This window comes from Colossoma macropomum, unplaced genomic scaffold (genome assembly GCF_904425465.1).
Source record: "Colossoma macropomum unplaced genomic scaffold, Colossoma_macropomum, whole genome shotgun sequence".
In the NCBI taxonomy this organism is placed as follows: Eukaryota; Metazoa; Chordata; class Actinopteri; order Characiformes; family Serrasalmidae; genus Colossoma; species Colossoma macropomum.
Window position 1 is genome coordinate 14541006 of NW_023494793.1, and position 21467 is coordinate 14562472.

The 21467-nt window shown below is 38.8% G+C and overlaps 2 protein-coding genes across 3 annotated transcripts in view; one reads left to right on the forward strand and one right to left on the reverse strand.

Moving 5' to 3' along the window:
- On the forward strand, positions 1-20223 carry zgc:154046 (uncharacterized protein LOC562075 homolog). Its single transcript, XM_036578593.1, has 14 exons — positions 1-154; positions 4499-4777; positions 4876-4994; positions 7902-7955; positions 8041-8206; positions 9756-9930; positions 11524-11702; positions 13129-13229; positions 13645-13764; positions 14663-14785; positions 16308-16443; positions 17244-17306; positions 17396-17533; positions 19345-20223. The coding sequence occupies exons 1-14, from the start codon at positions 128-130 to the stop codon at positions 19558-19560; spliced, it is 1896 nt and encodes a 631-aa protein (XP_036434486.1). The 5' UTR covers positions 1-127; the 3' UTR covers positions 19561-20223.
- adamts13 (ADAM metallopeptidase with thrombospondin type 1 motif, 13) overlaps positions 19984-21467 on the reverse strand; it is a 26645-nt gene continuing 25161 nt past the window's right edge. For both annotated transcript variants that reach the window (XM_036578591.1, XM_036578592.1), the window contains 2 exons: positions 20744-20919; positions 19984-20523 (listed from right to left, as the gene is read on the reverse strand). In XM_036578591.1, coding sequence (XP_036434484.1) covers positions 20326-20523; positions 20744-20919 — 374 coding nt within the window. In that variant the 3' untranslated portion in view covers positions 19984-20325. The remainder of the gene's footprint in view (positions 20524-20743; positions 20920-21467) is intronic.

Below are 21467 nucleotides of genomic sequence, written 5' to 3' on the forward strand. Positions count from 1 at the left end.
GGGGCGCAGATGTGCGCAAAACTTTGACAGAAACTTTTCTCTGCTCGTCCTTGGAGCGCAGAATGTCAGGGGGACTTTTTACCCACGACCACCAGTCTGTAAAGTCGGCGGGACCGTTCCTGAAATCATGCTGAGTGTCCTGGCAAGAGCGGCGGTGAGTCTGAATGATGGTCAGCTCTGAGGGGAAGAGTAAAGCGTTAAATCGGCGTGTTGTGCTCTGTCCGCTCCGCCCTGACCTCGCCTGGGCGAGCAGACACAGGAGGTGATCTGCTGCGGGGCGAGTGTTTTTACTGGAATGCACTTCAACACGTTTAGTCTGTGTGTTTCCTGACGTTTATCAGCGCTTTATAGTTTACATTCGTGATCTGATCGATGTGGCGTGAGTGGCTTAAATGCGGCTACCTTTTCTGACAGCTGCGCGTGAGCAGCGATACTTTAATGATCAAAGGGGTGAAAAGCGTGAAAAGCGCGCTGTGTGTTTACAGTGCGAAGGAGGGCAGACTGACTGAAGCTGTTAATGACCTTTTAAAAGAGCTCAGCTCGCTAAAGCTGACTCGAGCAGAGTGACCGGGCAGTCTCAGGCTGATCTCACATTACAAACAGAGGGGCGTGAGGGTCGCAGTTTGGCACAGAGACTCAAAACAAAACATGGACCTGCTGGTTCTCCCCCACTGAAAGATACGTCTATGATGGTTAAAAAGGGTAAACGCTTTGGGTTCCCTCACAATGATTTTGCGTTCCCTCCGGAAAATTTCCCGTTCCTTCGCAATATTTTTTTGTTCCCTCACAACGATTTTGTGTTCCCATGCTGTAATTTTGTGATTTTGCATTCCCTTGTAATGATTTTATGTTCCCTCGTAATGATTTTGTTCTCTTGCAATGATTTTGTGTTCCCTCACAGTGGTTTTTCATTCTCTCTCAATGATTTTGCGCTCTTTCGCAATGATTTTGCGGCTCCTTACAAATACAAGGGATTTGGCAAGGGATCGCAAAATATTTGCAAGGGATGTTGCATTTTTTTTTTCGCAAGAGGCTCAAGATAACACTCCAAGAGTTAGCCTGCTAGAATTTCAATATGCAGAGGCGCCTAAAACTACACTTAAAAAGCCCATATCATGGAAAGCCCACGTTTCCTTGCCTTTTGGGTCACTCATTCCACTGGTGCAGTGGTGGTTGATGTGTGATTCATATTAAAGCATTCTCTGTTATGTTGAACATATAAAAACACCAGTAACATCATAACACCACTGACAAAATCACTCAAATCTGAGCTTTTCTAAAATCTAGTGCACTGCCAACTTTAGTTTCAATGTCACGTTTTATGTAAAACATTATAAATATTGCATTCATGTTATTTTATTTCAGTTTTAAAATGTTTATGAGTAACACCACTGAATCAGTCTTCTTGTGTCACACAGAGCTGTCAGTGTTTTAACCACATTTATCAGAAACAAGGGAAGAGAGTCCACTCATGTGGATTACTTAATCTTTCCTTCTTTGAAAATCCTTTGATATCCAAATTTCCTGTGTTTTTTTTAACTACATTTTATATTTCTGTAATACCGCTAACAGAAAATCTTGGGACAATATTTATTACTAAAATAGTTTACACATAGGACGGACAATAATTTCAAATCATTAAAATTGTTCATAATACGTAAGAATCTGTGAAGTGCCTGCTGTGTTATACTGTTTTTCATGCACAACATGACTAAAATCACTCAACTACATTCTAAAAGAAGAATTGTAATAGGTTTTTTTGTTGCTTAATTAAGAATACAATAGAAAATGCACAGACATCCACTTTCTGTGGTTTATTCTTATTTTGAGCTCATTTTCATGGCTTCAGTATTGTGGGAGACCATTTGCCACCGCAGTGGTAGAGTGACCCACATACATCTACCTATTCAGCCTAGAGCAGTTTAGCCCCGCCCACTCACACTGAAGTTATAAGGAGTGTTTCATTCCAAGAAGAGCCAGTTAAAATAAATATCTACATATCGCTGTTGTCGGAAGAAAACCTTGTATCTCCAAAATGGTAATTTTACATGAAAAGGAAAAACAGCTACTTTAGTTTTAATGTAAGTCAATGGAAACAGACTTTTTTCCAAGTCATTTTGCGCTGTTTCAATTGGTCCATTCTTCATGAAATTTACATACAGTGTAAAGAGCCACAGGCATTTTCAAATTATGTCAAAAACTGAAAAACGACAAAAATGGAGATACAAGGTTTTCTTCCGACAGCAGCGACATACAGTATCTGTATATACATGAACTATATATCCTAAAGGCACAGTAACATAAACAACCTGATTAATTCTAAAAAAGAAGTTAGGAACTTAATGTAAAGGACTAAAATGTAAATGAATAAAAAGTATGTTTTATTTCCTCACAGATATACTTGAGGGTAGGTAAGAGTAATATCATTTGGAACTAGGTTTTAGGACAGAATGCTTTACATAGATCTCCTGTCAGTCTGTTAGAGACACTCCCTTCATTCCACCACCATCTTAGTCCTTGCAAAGGGAACAAATGCAGTGATTAGTGTCTAGTTCCACCAGATACTGCTGCTGTAAGCAGGGCCCACTGAATTCTTCAAAAAATGCCATGAGAAGAAAAGACATAAAAACACTAAATATATCAAAAATGTAGTAAACGGTGCTTTCACAGACACAGTTATAGGACTGGTCAGATAAAGGATTGGGTTTGTATGAAGCACCTTTACAGTGTTAGCAAGCTGACTTGCTGAAAGTCAGATTGGCTAAAAATAAGCTGTAGCTGAAGAGACTAAATGTCAGAATATTACCCCTTTCACATGTACAGCTCTATCTCTTGGCTAGCATAGACTGTAGACAGAATGTACTGTAACATTGTGGGTTGTGAATTCGAAGCCCAGCTGCATGGAGGACCTCTGCTGGCCTCAAGTTGTAGGGGTCAAGCTTGTGTGAATTAAAAGTAAGTTTAATTCAACTACTTGGATGTAGCACTAGTCAAATAGTACATAGAAAGCATTGCAATGAGATAAAACATAAAACGTCTAAGCTCATTTTATTCTCTACTCATATAGACTTAATAAAATCATTTAGTAAATTTGTGTTTCATATCAGCTAAATAACTCCTCACAAACTTGCTGTTGGAAATATGATGTGATATATAGTGTAGCAGGTAACATTAACTATGAGGAAAAGAGATGTTTAACATTAGTTTATCACAAAGACATTGACTGCCGTTTTGAAGTAAACTTTAAGCTACATGTGATCTACTAAAGATTTTTGTGGGGTTAATTAAAGTACAGCACGGTAACAGTATCATTAATTTGCTAACTAGCTAGGCTGCCTAAAAGCCTGCCTACAATAAAATATGCCAGTAACTGTAAAATATGCCAGTGAAATAGTGAAATATGCCAGTAACTGAGTGAAATATGCATTTAACTGAGTGAAATATGCCAGTAACTGAGTGAAATATCCCAGTAACTGTGAAATATGCCAGTGGCTTAGTGAAATATGCCAGTAACTGAGTGAAATATGCCAGTAACTGAGTGAAATATGCCAGTGGCTTAGTGAAATATCCCAGTGGCTGAGTGAAATATGCCAGTAATTGAGTGAAATATGCCAGTAACTGAGTGAAATATGCCAGTGGCTGAGTGAAATATGCCAGTAACTGAGTGAAATATGCCAGTAATTGAGTGAAATATGCCAGTAACTGAGTGAAATATGCCAGTGGCTGAGTGAAATATGCCAGTAATTGAGTGAAATATGCCAGTAATTGAGTGAAATATGCCAGTAACTGAGTGAAATATGCCAGTGGCTGAGTGAAATATGCCAGTGGCTGAGTGAAATATGCCAGTAACTGAGTGAAATATGCTAGTAAGTGAGTGGAATATGTGGCTAAGTGAAATATGCTAGTACTCAGTGATATATGCCAGAGGCAGAATAAAATATGCCAGTAACTGAGCAAAATATGCCTGAATCTGAGCAAAAAATGCCAGTAACTGTGTGAAATATGCCAGTGGCTGATTTAAACTGTACATGGGCTTTGACTGACTTATTTTTGAGTGAAAATGATAAAATAGTCAAAAGAATTGGCTCTTAGACCACATGTAGGAAGAAAGTCTAGGAATGAAAGACAAGATAGCACATCCAGATCATTTATTCACTTTTTGGGAGTTTGTATGAATCCACACCATCAATATGTCCATTTTTGTCCATATATTGTTTGGCATCTCTATAAAGTTGCATACATCCCTTTTCACTTGAAAAAAACAAAAAAACAATAAAACAGTGATCTCTTTAAGCTCTCAGAGTGGGTGTATTTGTAGCAGGTAAAGAAAGAACAAACCCTGCCATTATGGTGGAACAATCCCACAGTGCAGTGTGATATGACACTGATTTCCAAGCCATGTTCTCCTTTAAATTCTTATGCATGTTAAATCCTAAGGCTTATTATTCAGAGACTAGAAAACATTGCAGAAATGTAAATTCTCTTTCCTGCCTTCCAGTCCAGGGTGGGCGTAGGGGTGCCCTCTCACCTGGTGAGGCCGGTGGTGGGACTTCAGCTGTCCATTCGCTCCATTGCACATCAGGAGGGTCTGCCCAAACTCCCTGTCCCGCCACTTAAACAGACGTGTGAGCGCTACCTGGCCATGCTGGAGCCGCTGGTCACTGAGGAGGAGCTGGAACACACGCGTGCTCTTGTGGCCGAATTCCTCCGGTGCGGTGGGGTGGGAGAGAGGCTGCAGAGGGGACTGGAGAGGAGAGCCCGCAAAACTGAGAACTGGGTGTGTACAGTCGCATGCACAATTGAGCATGACACTCAGACAGATTACTGTATCCTAACTTCTCTAATGCTGTGCAAATCCTTTGTTGCATGATGCAGCTCTCTGAGTGGTGGATGCAGTCGGCCTACCTGGACTCCCGTATGCCAGTTGCTGTGTACACTAGCCCTGGGGTGGTCTTACCCCCAATGCACTTTCAAGACCGCCAGGGACAAATGAGGTACACTCTGTAACGATGGACTATCAGACAACCCCAACTCTCGTATCCTTGGTTGTTGTAAGATGCTAGATGCATGATCTGAATGGGATACAATAGAGCAGAATATAGCAGAGTAAATAAATTAGGAGTATAACAATAGAATAGAGCAGAGTAGTATAACCTAGAACAGAATATGGTAGAGTAGAGCAGAATTACGTTAAAAGAATAGATTTGAAAATAATAGAACAGTGTGGAATTAAAGAGAACAATAGGACTGGGTCCACTTATCAATTCATTGTTAACGACTGGAATTTAATGCAAAATTTATTCGTTTTTTTCTTTCCATTTTGTATGTGTTAGTGATCTGTGTCTTAGTTATCCTGTCACATTCGTGCACAGCTACACAGTGAAAACACCATCAGAAACATTATTTTTATAATTCTAATTCTAATTACAAATTTTGAGTTAATTATAGTTTAAAGGAATGCTTTGGTGAAAAATCTCATTTGCACAGTTTTCCACAGACGTTGATGATCAGTTTGTCCAATTTTTGCTTCTTTAGTTTAGAACTGGAGCTGCGAGGCTAACATTGCTAACAAACACTAGAACTCAATAGTCACCCAAACAGCCCACAATGTTTCTGTAAAAATACATCACCAAAAACGTCTTTCAATCCACTCAAACTGCATCCAGCTCTTCATTAAGGTTGCACAGATTTGTAGATGCGGATTAGGACCCTGTGGACCCTTATGTTATTGCTAATTAACTACATCTGGGGTACCTGTATTATTCTTTTAATGTTTAGTCTTTTTCCACCAAGTCCATTTTTATGCATAAAAAAAAGCAAATGATTTTGAGTGCAATAAGGTTTTGCTCCAATATGCTTTTTTTCATTAAACATTGGAGGGAAAAACAAAGAAGACGTATCAACCATGACATAAAAAGTTACCCAATGTTTTTTTTTCTTTTAGCCAGTGGAATTCAAAACCACAGACACTGGGTAACAGCCCATTCTGCTAAATAAGTTAGTCACCAACTCACAGGAGCTTAAGTTCTGGAGTTCTGGAGTTCTGGAGTTCAGCTTCTGCTTCATCATTTTACTTTAGTTGTAACGGATGTTTAAACTTGTTTCGACATACTAATTTCTGCAAAATTCAAACCCTCTGTGAAAAAAATTTGGGTTTGTCACTCTAGATAGAGTTCTATAGAACTGAATAGAGGAGAACTGAACAGAATAGAATAGAGTAGATTATACAGAGTTCAATAGAATTGAACAGAATAGAGTAGATTAGATAGAGTGGAACAAAACTGAATAGAGGAGAACTGAACAGAATAGAACAGAGTAGATTAGATAGAGTCCAAAGAACTGAATAGAATTGAGCAGATTAGTTAAGAGTTTTATAGAATTGAATAGAATAGAGTAGATTAGAGTGGAACAGAACCGAATAGAGGTGAATGTAATAGCATAGAGCCGAATAGCACAGATTTATTTCCATACCTCTAATTTTCTAAATTAATCATGATTTATTGTTTCTTGAAAAGCATGAAGACGTTTAGTGCTCTCTACTATACTGCTGTTGTATGTTGATACAGAGATTATGGGGTTTAAGTTGCAGGCTGACCTTTATGCAGGCTTCTTCCATACCTATTGCTATTTTAAGCTTGGTTTGCTGCACATAGCAGCTTTTGCAGAATGATCCATGGTCAAGATCTGTGCCAACCACAGACAGCGTACTGACGAGTGCCACAAACCTCCTTTTCAACCATGTTCTCCGTCCAGACTTGCCCCAAATCTGTGTACATTGTCCCTTGGGGTGGTGTTGTTTACACACAGGAAGCTGTGTGCAGCAACTATGGGGGCCAAGGATTTTAACCCTCTTGGTCCCAGTGCTTTTTCCCTTATTGGTAAACAACATGCAGGTCAATTACAGGAGCTACATTGCGAACTTCATGGACTACAGTGTAAAGAAGTTTTTCTTAAAGGGAAATTCTGCATCATTGAGATTCATTCACAATGTAAAACTATAGAGAAACTTATGACTTTACAGTGGTTGTGATAAGAACCAGGTGTTGTAATGTCTACAACACAGATATAACCATTTTATTTACAACTCCATTTCCAAAAAAGTTGGGATACTGTGCAAATGCAATGATGTGCAGATCATTTAAACCCTATACTTCATTGAAAATAGTACAAAGACAACATATCAGATGTTGAAACTGGGAAATTTTATTGTTTATTGAAAAATATACGCCCATTTTGAATTTGATGCCAACAACACATTCCGAAAAAGTTGGGATGGGGGCAACAAAAGGCTGGTAAAGTTTTAAAGTTTAAAGTGTAATGCTAAACAAACACCTGGTGGTTGACTGGCAACAGGTCAGTGACATGATTGTTTATAAAAGTCTTTCAGGAGTAAAGATGAGGAGGGGTTCACCACTCTGTGAAAGACTGCACGATCAAATAGTGCAACAATTCAAGAATAACGTTTCTCAACATAAAATCACAAAGAACTTTTGCTTTTCAGAAGAGGTGATGAAACACAGTGGTAAACAGGCCCCCTCCCAACTTTTTTGGGGTGTACTATTCCAAACCCACACAGAGTTTTTATATGTAATGTTGATGATAGAAATCTGAAAAATAAGTTTTCTGCAAGCGAGATTTTAGAGGCATTAGGGCATCTGGTTCCAATCACCAACACTGTGAAATCTGACTTTCTCCAAAACAGAGCATTTCACAAAAAAACCACTCTGAAAGAATTTGTCTTAATGGTTAAATTATGCAACTTATGAGGCAAAAAATTTGAACATTTGGTGGAATTCCCTTTTACATTATAGAAGTTTTGTACTTTTTAAACTTTATACACAATTTAGGGGGGTTAGAACATTTAGGGGGTTAGAAACTAACAGTACGTTCCATCTGTACAGGTTTGCTGCCAAATTGATCGCTGGGGTTTTGGACTTCAAACAAATGATTGACAAGTGAGTCATATTTATATGTGTATCTGAATCACAGCAGCTGATTTTCTTTATTGCTGTCCGCTGACCAGCATAACCCCTGTTACAGTGAAACACTGCCTCTTGAGTACCTTGGAGGAAAGCCTTTATGTATGGACCAGTATTATCAGGTGCTGACATCATGTCGAATACCAGGACCCAAGAAAGACACTGTGGTGAACTACGGCACTGGAAAAATGCCTTCGACACACATCACTGTGGTTCATAACTTTCAGGTGAGCTCCATGAAAAAGGGCGATCTTGGTCCCACTGAATGAGACAATGCAAAGTATAATATGGTACAGTGAAGGTTGCTATATAATCAAACAATGCTAGATAATTACTATAAATAGGTGATTATTATACTGTACTATGCAAAAGTCAAATTTAATTTTCAGTCAAAACTGCCATTACATACAAGTTATTCATTTTCAGGACATATATAAGAGAATTCACTTGTATAAGGAAAGATAAAGTCAAAGGAAAAGTGAAAAAAAAAAAGTTTTTTTTTCCAAAACTGAAGTTTAAAAAATGATTAGATACAGAGAAAATGGGACTCCTAATAACTGTGCAAGTCCTGGTAGACCAACAAAACTATAACCATCAGATAAACAAGACTTTCATCTTTGAGAAAGAGGAGAAAATCAAGCTCCACTCTTACTTCAGATCTGAAAAAATCTGGATATGTAGTGGTCAAGAAGCCGTTGCTGAGGAGAGTAAAAAAAAAAAGAAAATCCTGCAAATAAAACAAAGAAGGTGCTTGTATTCTCAGAACAATGGACTGACCACCCCAGAGTCCAGACAGACCTCAACATCACTGAATGTGTGATGATAACTTGTACCGTGAGAAGCAGAAAATGCAACCAACTTCTAAGACTGAACTTTGCAGGTGTGGAAAAATAGCCCTGCAGATTTTTTTGAAAAACTGAAAACAAGTCTCCTGAAAGGAATGGAACCTGTAATTAAAGTAAAGAGTGGACCCCCATAAAAAAATTTTAAAAAATTGAAATTGTATTTAGTTGTTGAGGCTTCTGTGTCATTTTTCTGTTAAATATATCTTTTCTGCTAAAAAATGAATGACTTGTACTTAATTTGACATAATTATTAATACAAAAAGTGGTTCCACTTTTGAGCAGTACTGTAGCTTTTATATTGTGACAGTTCTGACAAATTGGAATTATTGGACTGATATAACCACTAACTGCTTAAACACAACTGTAACCATTGCTACTCCATGTTGTTGTTATGCATTTCCTGCATATCATTATGTTATACACCGATCAGCCATAACATTATGACCTCCTTGTTTCTACGCTCATTGTCCATTTTATCAGCTCCACTTACTATATAGGTGCACTTTGTAGTTCTACAATTACAGACTGTAGTCCATCTGTTTCTCTGCATACTTTGTTAGCCCCCTTTTACCCTGTTCTTCAATGGTCAGGACCCCATAGACCCTCACAGTGCAGGTACTATTTGGGTAGTGGATCATTCTCGGCACTGCAGTAACACTGACGTGGTGGTGGTGTGTAAGTGTGTGTTGCGCTGGTCTGAGTGGATCAGACACACCTGCTCTGTGAGGGTCCTGCTCTGTGAGGGTCCGTGGGGGTCCTTGTACAGGATCTTGTACAGTGCTAAAAACCACATAAGCAAATTTTCGCAATTTGAGGATGGATTTAAGCTTCTGTTATTTGTTAGCCACACAGCGGCAAAACTTAAGAAGCAAATGGCTTTTGCTGCAGGTCGTCATTATATTATAGCCGTTTCTCTGTTTTTCTCTCCAAGTTTTTTGTCCTGGATGTATACAACAGTGATGGCACCCCACTGACGGTGGACCAGATCTATGTGCAGCTGGAGAAGATCTGGAACTCTTCCTTACAGACCAATAAAGAGCCCATCGGCATCCTCACTTCCAACCACCGCAACACTTGGGGCAAGGCCTACAACAACCTTATCAAAGGTGATCTACCCCAGTACTACACAGCTGACACAGCTTGAGTTAGCGTTTAGGTGGAAGTGTTGATGAGACACTGTTGATGAATTGTCAAAAATCTATGTGTCTCTGAGCCCACATACATACACATATAGTCAAATGCAAAAATTTGAACATCCCTGGTCAAATTATATGTTTTGTTGATTTTTTTTTTATTTGAAAATAAGTGAACAGAAAATATAGTTAAATATGGCAGTTTTCTGCAAATTTCAGTGCACAGTTTCTGTTTTATTTTCTGAGTTGAACATATCAGAAAAAACATAGATTATAATGTGTGCCATAACTTTTTGACAGGTCATATTTAATGTTTTTTTCCCCCAATATGTTAAATTCAGCAAATAAACAGTATTCAAATTGCATTCAAATGTGCAGAAGTGTGTTCTCTGTAGAGAATGTATGTCCTATTGTCACTTAGAAAATCAACAAAGCATGTAATTTGGCCTGGGGTGCCTAAACGTTTGCATACAGTTGTAAGAGTGGGCAATATGACAGAAATATGTTAATATGACATAGGTATACAGAATATGTATTACAATAATTTGTTTCATAATAAGTTTGCGAATGAGCCGGAATAGACAAAATGCTGAAACTAAGCAAAAGTGACGCATTTAAAAAAATTACAAATATAAGGCAGATTCTGAACTTTCAATCTATACCGCTTCAGTTTTTATAAGTAAAAGATGAGATACTTTATTATTTGGTCAATTTATTGTTGTACATACTGTCTTACTGACTGTTTTAAATTTTTGGACATTAAAACAAACAGAATAATTTTGAAGCTTGAACTTGAAGCTGTTGGTGCAGAATGCAAATGAAATATTGACATCATTCTTTAAGCAACAAACTATGTAATAACTTGTAATGATGTAGTTATGTATCTACATGCAACAGTAGTAATGCTGCGTTCATGACAATTGGGAACTTGGAAATTTCCAACTTGGGAGTCTCCTACTTCCCATCTAAAAGCATCCATGCAGTTTCAGCTGTTAAAGGCCAGTTAAAAATAAATGGATGTGCACAGTAAGTTAGTGCTTGTTTGGCTGCTGTATGTGTATAAAAAGCTCTTAAAAAACATTTATAGTTGAATCAAACAGCTGTTTGGTTAGCGCTTCATTTATTTTAAAAGTGGCTGAAGGCGATGGCAGTTCACCATTAATATAGTGCCAAAAAGCATGCAGTTTGATTGGAAACCTTGTACGGTAGGACTTAACCCTACAGTTATCCCAGGACCCTCCTGTGTTTGTCAGCGTTATACACAAATAGCATATCGTACGCAACCAGACACTGAAAATTCTATATGCTACTACACCTTGTTCTATGGACACTGCCTGTATTGAATGACGTTGAAATGACAGCACGGATTAGAAAACTCAGACCTTTCAAAAAAAATTATGGATTTGAGGCACATTCAATTGGATTTTTACTTCTTTGATGTCTGAAACTTCACCAGTTCCCACTTAGTCATGATTACATCATAACTAATATTGCTTTTGCTGTATATTTCAAGACCATAGTGGTAGTCCTAGTGTGTGTGTGTGCGCGCTTGTGTATGTATTACAGACAAGACGAATAAAGAGTCGGTGCGGGCCATCCAGAAGAGCATCTTCTTAGTGTGTCTGGATGCCCCAATGCCACGAGTGTCAGAGGACATTTACTACAGCAAAGTAGCTGCCCAGATGCTGCATGGTGGAGGAAGCCGCTGGAACAGTGGAAACCGCTGGTTTGATAAAACGCTGCAGGTCAGTGCTAGAGCCCCCATACAGTGAGGGGAAACAAGTATTCACACACTTTTTTGTTATTCAATAGTCTTCCAGTCTAAATATCTAAGCATATGTCTTTTGACAACACAAATGAATAACTTTAGTACTTTGTTGCAAAGCTGGAGTTGGCAGTTGCAGCTCTGAGACGGCTACAGTAAGAGGTAACTAGCTTTTTGGAGAATTGTGGTTCAGTTTTGGCTCATCACTCTTGGCAAAGAGTCTTCAGTGGCCCAAGGATACAAGGATCCCTCCGGTGGACTCACAGTTTCAAAATCCTCCATAACTTTTCAGTGGGATTCAAGTCAGGAGACTGGCTGGGCAATGCCGAGCACTTTCACCTTCTTTTTTTAACGCCACTCTTGAGTTATTTTGGCTGTATGTTTTGGGTCATTGTCTTGTCGAAACGTCCATCTTTTTCCCAGATTCATTTTTTCGTCCAGTTAGATTTCATTATCCTCTAATATGTCCCGGTACATTACTCCTTTCATGTTTCCTTAGTTTTCACCATTTGCAGAGAAGCAGCTCCATATCATGATGCTCCCACCTTCATACTTCACTGTGGGCATGGTGTTGTAAAGGTCATGTGCCCAAACCTTCTTAAAGAATTTCGGTTCATCTGACCGAGTCTATTGTTCTGATTGGTCAGAATGCTCATGTGCAAATTTTAGATGTGCATCTCTGCTTTTTAACAGAGGTTTTGTGTGGGATGTAGAAATGGAGGTCATTGTGGTGCAGTTCATTACGTATTGCTCTGTTGTTTCAGAAGCTTTCAGGTCATCCAGTAATTCTATTAGAATGACTTCTGGCTTCTCTCTTACCTTCCCTATCAAAGTACAAAGTCAAAAGACATTATGTGTGTTCATCTGAAGTAGATGTGCCCTGGAACTACTTTAAAAAACAAACACAAAAGTGTCTGAGTACTTGTTTTCCCATTACTGTACACATAGACAAGAGCGGGCGAAATGGCGAAATATGACAATATGACATATCGTGGCTTTCAGAACAAAACCTCATATCTCCAATTTTGCCGTTTTCAAATTTTTAATATCGTTTGAAAATGCCTGTTGTCATTTACATTGTGTGTAAATTTCATAATGAATGGACCAGAAGAAACGACCCAAAATGACTAAGAAAAAAAAAAAGTCTGGTTCCATTGACTTACATTACACGTAGAGTTGTTTTTTCTTTCTTCCATAAAGTTATTATTTTGGAGATACGAGGTTTTGTTCCAACAGCAGCGATATGATTTTTTTCAGAATATGTAACACAATGGACTCTAGGCTGCCTAAGAACACAAGGTCATTTAGAGAATAGTTCCATTGAGTCTATCTGAACAATCTTCAGTCTAGCTGATCTGAGAAGTGCTCTCTATCTTCATGTTGTTTGCTCTGCCACTTTTCTGCAGTTTATAGTGGGGGAGGACGGATCGTGTGGACTGACCTATGAGCACGCCCCAGCAGAGGGACCTCCCATCGTGTACCTAGTGGACCATGTGGTGGAGTATATGTAAGGATCTGTATGTTTTCAAAACATGTCCATGTGATTAAGTTACGTTATGTGTTATGTGTACTCTGACCACAAATGAAAACGAAAGCATGCATCAAAGAGAAAAGCATAGGGGTGCTGTGGGTTTGTCAGGGATCACTGTAACCTGCAAAACAGTATGTATTACTTCAACCTTCAACAGTAAAGATTTCGGAATAACTCACTTAAATCTACAGTATCTACCATATGTTGACCATACATACATCTGCCATAAACTAATCCAGTGGAACCATTGCTGTGGCATTGTTTTGATAATTCCTCCACAAAAAGGTTAAGAATGTGCTTTAGTTACAATGACAGGCTAAATGAGAGTAGACCATATATTATTTAATAAGCATTTCTATCATTAAAATGTTGTACCTATTGCTTTCAATAGGAAGAGAACAGAGATGATACGAGCTCCCATGATCCCACTGTCCATGCCTCTGAAACTGCGCTTCAACATAACACCTGAAATCAAGAAGGACATCGAGAAAGCCAAGCAAAACATGAACATGTGAGTGCTTTTAATATGAATCTCTCTCCCTTAATGGGACTAGAAGTACAGCTTAGGGGTCACCAGCAGTAACAAAAACATGCCGTCATTTGATATGGATTATTTCTCATTCATAGCTCATTGAAAAAGCTGAGAAATTCAGTCAAAAGACTAGATCGTAAGCTTGAATGTGATGAAAAGTCTTTTGTTGTGCACATAGTTTTGTTTTGCAGAAAGAAATATGCAAAATGGAAAAAATACATAAAATATCACATTTACGAAGGTTATGGCGCATTTAATATGTTATGTTAAATTTTTTTTAACATGTTAAACTCAAATAAACCGAAGTTGTGCTCTAAAAATTGCAGAAAAATGCCAATTTATTTGTGTTTCCTGGATGTGTTCACTTATTTTCACTTAGAAAATCAACAAAATGTCATCTGACTTTGGGGAGTTCAAGCTTTTGCTTATGTCTGGACATCCTTTATATTTATGCCACATTTTTGTCCTTTAATGACAAGTTGGAAGTGCACTGTCAGTGCGTAGTCACAGTGTCACTGTTGTGTCAAAACATTTACAATTTTTGCATAATTTTGAGACTCCAGTTGCTCTTTATATTGTGTTAACATTTCATGATGAACAGACCAATAAAATGGTCCAAATTACTTGGAAAAAACTTTCATTCAAAGTTGAGAATGTTTTTTTCCTCCTCCTGTTAAGTTAGAAGATTTGGAGGTTTTGTTCTGACAGTGACAAAATTCAATTTGAATAGTATAGCAAAACGAAAGTAAGAACTCTTGACTTCTGTCAACATAAACAGGAATGCAGTGTTAGTCAGAGCTGAATTTGAAACTCTCCCTTGCTCCATTTATTTCCCAATAAATGATTCATGTGTTGTAACTGGAGTCCTGCTTTTCAGAATGGTTCATGACCTGGATGTTCGAGTGCTCAACTTCTCTCACTATGGGAGGAAATACCTGAAGTCGTATAAAACCAGTCCAGACGCCTTCATCCAAATGGCTCTGCAGCTGGCCTACTACAGGTGTGTTAGAACCCAGTGCTGTCTGCTAAAAACAATAACAATCATGACGCATCTGGAAATATCGACTAGATGGTTTATGAGCACTGGCAACATGTAACATCAGGAGGGCCTGTTCTTGCATGTCTCAAGGTTTTAACTCCCATGCATTTCAAGCTGCATACTTTCACACCCTTATGGTGCTAGAGAAAGATTTGTAGGCTCATAAAAAAGAGAATACTTCATGTGTTATTAGCCTAGTTAACAATGAATGAAAGTTAATGGGAACTAGTTGGCCACTACTAGTCATTGTGAGCATATTAATAATGAATAACGGCTAGCAGTAGCCAGTGGCCAGTTATCTCTGGCAATGACAAAATAATAGAGTAAATGTGTTTTCCTTGTTTTGTCTTCATAACTCAAGTAGAGAATTTTTTTCAAATGTGCCGATTGTAAACTTTTAATCCACACTACATTTGTGTTTGTACACTGAAGAAGAGGTATTTTATTATGATTTATATTTAATGAAAGGTATTGTTGTTTGTAGTCTTGTTTAGCATAAAGAAAAAAAACATTCTTTTCATTTTTACCTGTTTGTCTGGTTTAAAATGAAAGGGGATCTATTATGCTTTTCCAGTTTTTCCCTTTCCTTTAGTGTGTTATGCAGCTTTTTGTGCATGAAAACAGTCTGCAAACTTACAAAGCTCAAAGGTCATGCTAGATAGAGTAATTCTCTCCCACAGGAACCACTTTTCTCAGCTGCCTTAAACGCCTCATTGGAATTCCAGACCTTTTCCTTTGTTAAAAGATGGCGCAATCTTTTAGCACAGTCTTTCTTGCCAGCCTAACAGCCAGCTTGGCACATCCCTCACACAATGCCCAGCAAGTACTGGAGGCCAGAAAGAGTTTATTTAGTTTTGTAGCATGTCGAGAAGACGTTGACCTGACTTTCAGACTCTGGCTCAAACTGATACGGCAGAACCAACGCCACTGGACAAACAGTCACACTGGTGTTTACAGCTGCTCAGAAGAGAAGGGTCTGTCTGCAGACTGTAAGACAGGGGCGGAATGTATAGAGGTGGAACCACTCTGCCGGTTGAAAACTCAGAACAGAGTGGGCAAGCTGACCAGTCAGGGCACACTGAGCTCATCGGAAGGAGGGGTTTAAAGGCATCAGAGCTCTAACAGACCATTTCAGACAGAGGGTGAATAGAGATGTACAGTGTGAGAAAAATTAGTTTTTAAAACATTGAAGCATGTAAATCTGTTCTAGTAGGCCCCAAAAATAAAATTATGAACAGTGAAAATGAGCATAAAAGGTCTCCTTTGAAACAAACTGCTAATTAACTATGTAATTATGGAATAACATTAAAATAGAATGGCAAAACAACAGTAGTAACTCTAGACTTCAAAGGGGTAAGTGTTCCTTGAAGAACATCCAGACCCAGTCACTTCAACAAAACCATTTATTGCTCTTGCAGTAGTTCAAGGCCATAAGCTAATAGTTGTATTAGTCCTTTGCTAATTTGTTTTGTTCTTGTGTCAGGATGTACCAGATGTGCTGCCCAACATATGAGAGCGCTTCCCTACGCATGTTTAAGCTGGGCAGAACAGAGGCCATCCGCACAACCTCCACAGAGTCGGTGAAATTTGTACAAGCTATGGACGACCAGTCCAAACAGGTCAGGCAAAGTTATGAACAAAAGTTTCAACATACAGTAATATGCAAAAGTCAGAGGCCACCATTTATTTATTTAACTTCCAGTACAAGTTATTCTTTTTCCAGAGTTTTTCAAGAAAACCTGCAGGGATATTTTTCCACACCTCCAAAGTTCAGTCTTATAAGTCTCACAATCCAAATAATCCAAACACATTCAGTGATGTTGAGGTCTGGACTCTGGGGTGGTCAGTTCATTGTTCTGAGAACACCAGCAGCTTCTTTGTTTGTTTTGCAAATTTTCTTATTCTATTTTCCTTTATGAGTGAGGGCTTCCTGACAGCTACAAATCCTTTCACACTCCAAGTGTTGAATGTCTTGTCACAGTGGAAGGATGGACAGAATCACCTGTGGATTTTTTCAGATCTGAAGCAGGACTGGAGCTTGATCTCTCAAAGATTAGAGCTTCAAGTGCTGTTTATCTGATGGGGACAGTTTTGGTGGTCTACAAGGTCTTGCATGGTTGTTATGAGTCCCATTTTCTCTGAATCTTTTAATCATTTTTTGAACTCTAGTTTTGAAAATTCCTTTTTTTGAACACCACTGACTATTTTGAAGCATGTTCTCTGACTTTTGCACAGTACTATAAGAAAATAATGGTGATAACACCTTCACTGGGATGATGACTCCCTTAAAATCCTTGTCACATCAAACATATATACAGTTTACATAATTGTCACCTAGGGCTGAATTTGCAGGTCATTTTTATTAGCATTATGATAGAATCTGCTTGACAATGTTAATGTTCACCTCTTTTGTTGGCAGAACTCTGAGAAGCTGGCACTGTTGGAGAACGCCATCAAAGCCCATCGAACTTACACACACACGGTGGGAGTCCTACAATAAACTAGCACATATTCTTTTCATGGATGCAAATAATAAACAGATCAAGAATGACACAATCTGTCTATATTCAGGCCATCCATGGGCAGGCTATAGACAGGCATCTGCTGGGCCTGAAGATGCAGGGCATTGAGGATCTTACTTCTCTCCCTGAAATCTTCATGGATACCTCCTATGCTGTGGCCATGCATTTCAACCTCTTCACCAGCCAGGTACGTGCTTTCTTATTTCTGTAGATGAAGGTCTGAACTAGGTGTTATTTGGTTGCTCTGAAAATATGTAGAAAAGTCAGGACACAGTCAAAAAGTTTTAAAGCAATAATTCTGGTAAAAATTAATTTACACCATAGATCTCTGATATGGTGGTCAACTTGTAGTTGGTGTCATGTTTATTTTAGGAAGCTGTTCTTATCTATTATAAACAAATGGCGTTTTGGAAAATTGCATCCGGTGGAAAGACAAGAATGCTCCAAAGAAAAGAGTTCAGTTTTCCCTCTTCTGTTGCCAGATCCTCTGAAACATGAGGCTGTTAGGGAGCCAAAATATGGCTATTGCTACATGCACACTAACAAGGCTGCATGCTAAATTGACATAATGAAATGGGCAACCTCACCCAAATACCTCACACAAACCAGCAATCTTTGTCTAATGTGGCAGTTTAGAGGCAGTTTAGGCTGCAATTTGAGCAGCTGGTGTTGGCAAATACAGTGTTGTTCAGAAGCAGACTTGTTTCCATGCAACGACATTTCAGTGCTCAAGATTGTTAGCATGCTTGTAGCATGTTTGTAGTATTATTCATATTCTGAATGACTGTAATTCAGAGAATCTAGAGACACTGAGGGGGGTTACACAGGACAAAACATATTGGCTTCAGGGCATTTTAGTTGACCACAGGGCACGACAAGCTTAGACCCGGAGATCCTAAGATGCGCATTACACCAACTATAGAATGGTGCACGATTTCATAGGTCTATTTACCCCTCACCTTGAATGTTGACACATATGACAAAGCATGTTTGGAGTCTGAAGTTTGCTTCTTTAGATTTGCGCTGGCGCTACAAGGCCAACAAGAAACAGCTTATACTTCTCCAATTAACGTCTTGCAAATTGCATGCCTAAATCATTAACTTGCCTTTTACATATATAAGTAATCTCAAACAGACTTGCTTATGTGGTTTCTGACACTGTCCACCCATCAGCCATATATTAAAGCCACCTCCTTGTTTCTACACTCTGTGTCCATTTTATCAGCTCCACTTAACATATAGGTGCACTTTATAGTTCTACAATTACAGACTGTAGTCCATCTGTTTCTCTGCATACTTTGTTAGCCCTCTTTCACCCTGTTCTTCAATGGTCAGGACCACCACAGAGCAGGTATTATTTGGGTGGTGAATCATTTTCAGCACTTCAGTGACAGCAACGTGGTGGTGTGGTGGTGTGTTACCAAGTGTTTTTAGATTACAGATCACAGGCTAGCCTAATAGTCAGGATGAGTTGACAGTGACAGGGTTGACAGGAATTCCCAATGATTTGCATAACGCATGCTGTAATACATGATTTAATGCTGTGTTAGAATACTGCCTATACTACTATAAACTACATGACACATAACCTCCGCTAACGATGTGACTGAAGGCAAGTATATGATATTTAAGCATGCAGATTGCCAACTGGGTGTCATGAGCTTCCGATGCTTGTTAGCTACATTAGCCTTGTAACTCCTGCGCCAAACTAAAGAAGCCAACCTTAGGCACCAAACATGTCTTGGCTGATTGGCTATGTTCAAGGTGAGGGGAAAAACTGTGTGAATTTTGGCTATTCCTTTAAAGGACAAAAGAGTTTCTAATACTAAATGAAAACTAGTAAAGCCAAGCTTATTAAAATAAGATCCCCACCATCATTCATATATTGTTAGCCACATTAGCATCTTTTGTTGAAGAATTTACTTAACATAATGTTGTACACCAATGTCTGCACATGTCTACAAGAAACCCAAGGTGGTGTCTTTATGTCTTTGCCAGGTTGGATCGAAGACAGATTGTGTTATGTGTATTGGGCCCATGGTCCCAGACGGTTATGGGGTCTGTTACAACCCAATGGACGACCACATCAATTTCGCCGTGACGGCCTTCAACAGCTGTGAGGACACCAATGCCACCAAACTAGCTCGGTCCCTTCAGGATGCATTGCTTGACATGAAGGCTCTTCTGGAACAGACGGCCAAGCCTGCCGAGTGAGGCTTTGTACTGGTGAAAGGAACAGGCCAACAAGACCTGAGTAAAAGGCTCCCAGGCTGGATAAGAAGGCAAAGGATGCCTGACAGTGATATTTACTGTACCTGCATGGTGCCGTCTGGCACAATGTGAACGCACAACAACAACTCTCCCTTATTTCTTTGAGCAACTTGCCACTATTGAAATGTTTGTCCCACAACATTTTCAGTTTGCATCATTAGAGTTGGTGGAAAAATCACCACCATAACACTACAAAACGATTTAAGATGCTCCTTCAATACTTTTTTGTTGGTTGTTTGGTTACTTAACGTTTCTGTTTACTTTGTTTGCTGTTTTGAAGGTTTGCTGTAGACGTACGCAAAGTCTTTTGATTCCATATCACTGTTTTTCTCTGCCTATTATTTAATCTTCTTAAAAGGACTGCTGTATATCTATTACTACATATTTATTGTGATAAATATACATTTGAACACAGTACACATAAGCTTTAAGGTCTGCAAACTTGTTTTTACAAGGTGTGAAAGAAAAGAAAGATATAAACCTCTAGTTTCCACATAAATGCAAAGAAAATGTGTAATAAAAACATATTTCTTTTTTTCTTTTGGGTCTACATTTTACAGGAAGATAGTAGTGAATAAACGTGATCGTACATCTATAGTATAATCAGCTGTGTGCATAGCATATAGTAAATTGTGTGCATGCTAGTCCTGCTCTAATTTATGCTGAGCCACATTGGCATTTTTGAATGATGTACCTTTAAACAAGTTCTTAGATGGCTTTCACATGTGAGGGATACACAAACTTAGCTTCCTCCGGCTTAACATAGGAATACTCTGCTTTAAATGTTCCCTTCCTGTTCTGATATTCCCCATGGAATTCCACTTCAGCCCTGCTCCCTGAAGAGCTCCACTGGAAAAGCTGCGTCCCTTTGAAGACTGTGGTTTTTACAGCATCCACATCCCGGATCTGGGAAATCAAAAACAGACACGCTGTGGCTTTCGACAGAAAATCCAGCTTGACTGCTGGTCATCATAAACATCAGTAATACCCCTCCTGTTGTGTTATGCTAATATTTTCTTTAGTCCTCTACATTACTGTCCTACTGATAAACATTGTTAGGTATTCAATACACAAGCATGAATATGAACAATGAATGTTCAGCTTGGGAAAAAAGCAGATCTCTCACCAGAACGTATGTGGAGTCTGAGGAGGTTGTATTGAACACAGACAGGGCTCTGATGTGTATCCTCAATGCAGGGGGTGCATCAATGAACACTCGACAAGACTGAGTGTTGGAGGACGACAAATTTCTCACAGGGTTCTCGAGCAGACCAGATGGAGAGAACAGCTGGACGTCACAGTCTGGAGGATTGGAAAAATGGCACAGTGTACCTTAGCTCAACTCAACTCTGTGATTGAACTGAGACTGTCTTGACAATAAGCAAGTTACATCAGCATATCATCTACATTAAAACAACAGTGAAAACAAAAGCGAAAATGTACATGGTTTTTCTTTTACACTAAGTTGGTCAGCCAAGACAATTTTGGACTGGAGCTTTGAGGATAGTATGCAACGGTCCTTAAATACAAGTTATTTATTTATATTTATATTTATATTCCTCCACTTGCAGGAGGAAAGGGAAACGAAGGACAAATGAGTAAAAAAAAAAAAAGTTTCAAAAACTGAAATTCAAAAAACTATTAAAAGATACAGAGAAAATGGGTCTCCTAATAGCCAAGCAAAACCTGGTAGACCACCAAAAAATGTCCCCATCAGATACACAGCATTTAAAGCTTTCATATTTGAGAAATAGGAGAAAATCAAGCTCCACTCTTGCTTCACCACAGGTGTTTCTGTCCATCCTTCTGCTATGAGAAGACAACTCAGCACTATGGGTCTGAAAGGATGG

Bases quoted from the DNA above. Each gene is read 5' to 3' on its own strand.
- zgc:154046 (XM_036578593.1), top strand. From the start codon at position 128: ATGCTGAGTGTCCTGGCAAGAGCGGCG. The intron at 7,956-8,040 runs GTGAGTCATATT...CCCCTGTTACAG, and splicing joins TTCAAACAAATGATTGACAA to TGAAACACTGCCTCTTGAGT. The intron at 17,307-17,395 runs GTGGGAGTCCTA...GTCTATATTCAG, and splicing joins ATCGAACTTACACACACACG to GCCATCCATGGGCAGGCTAT.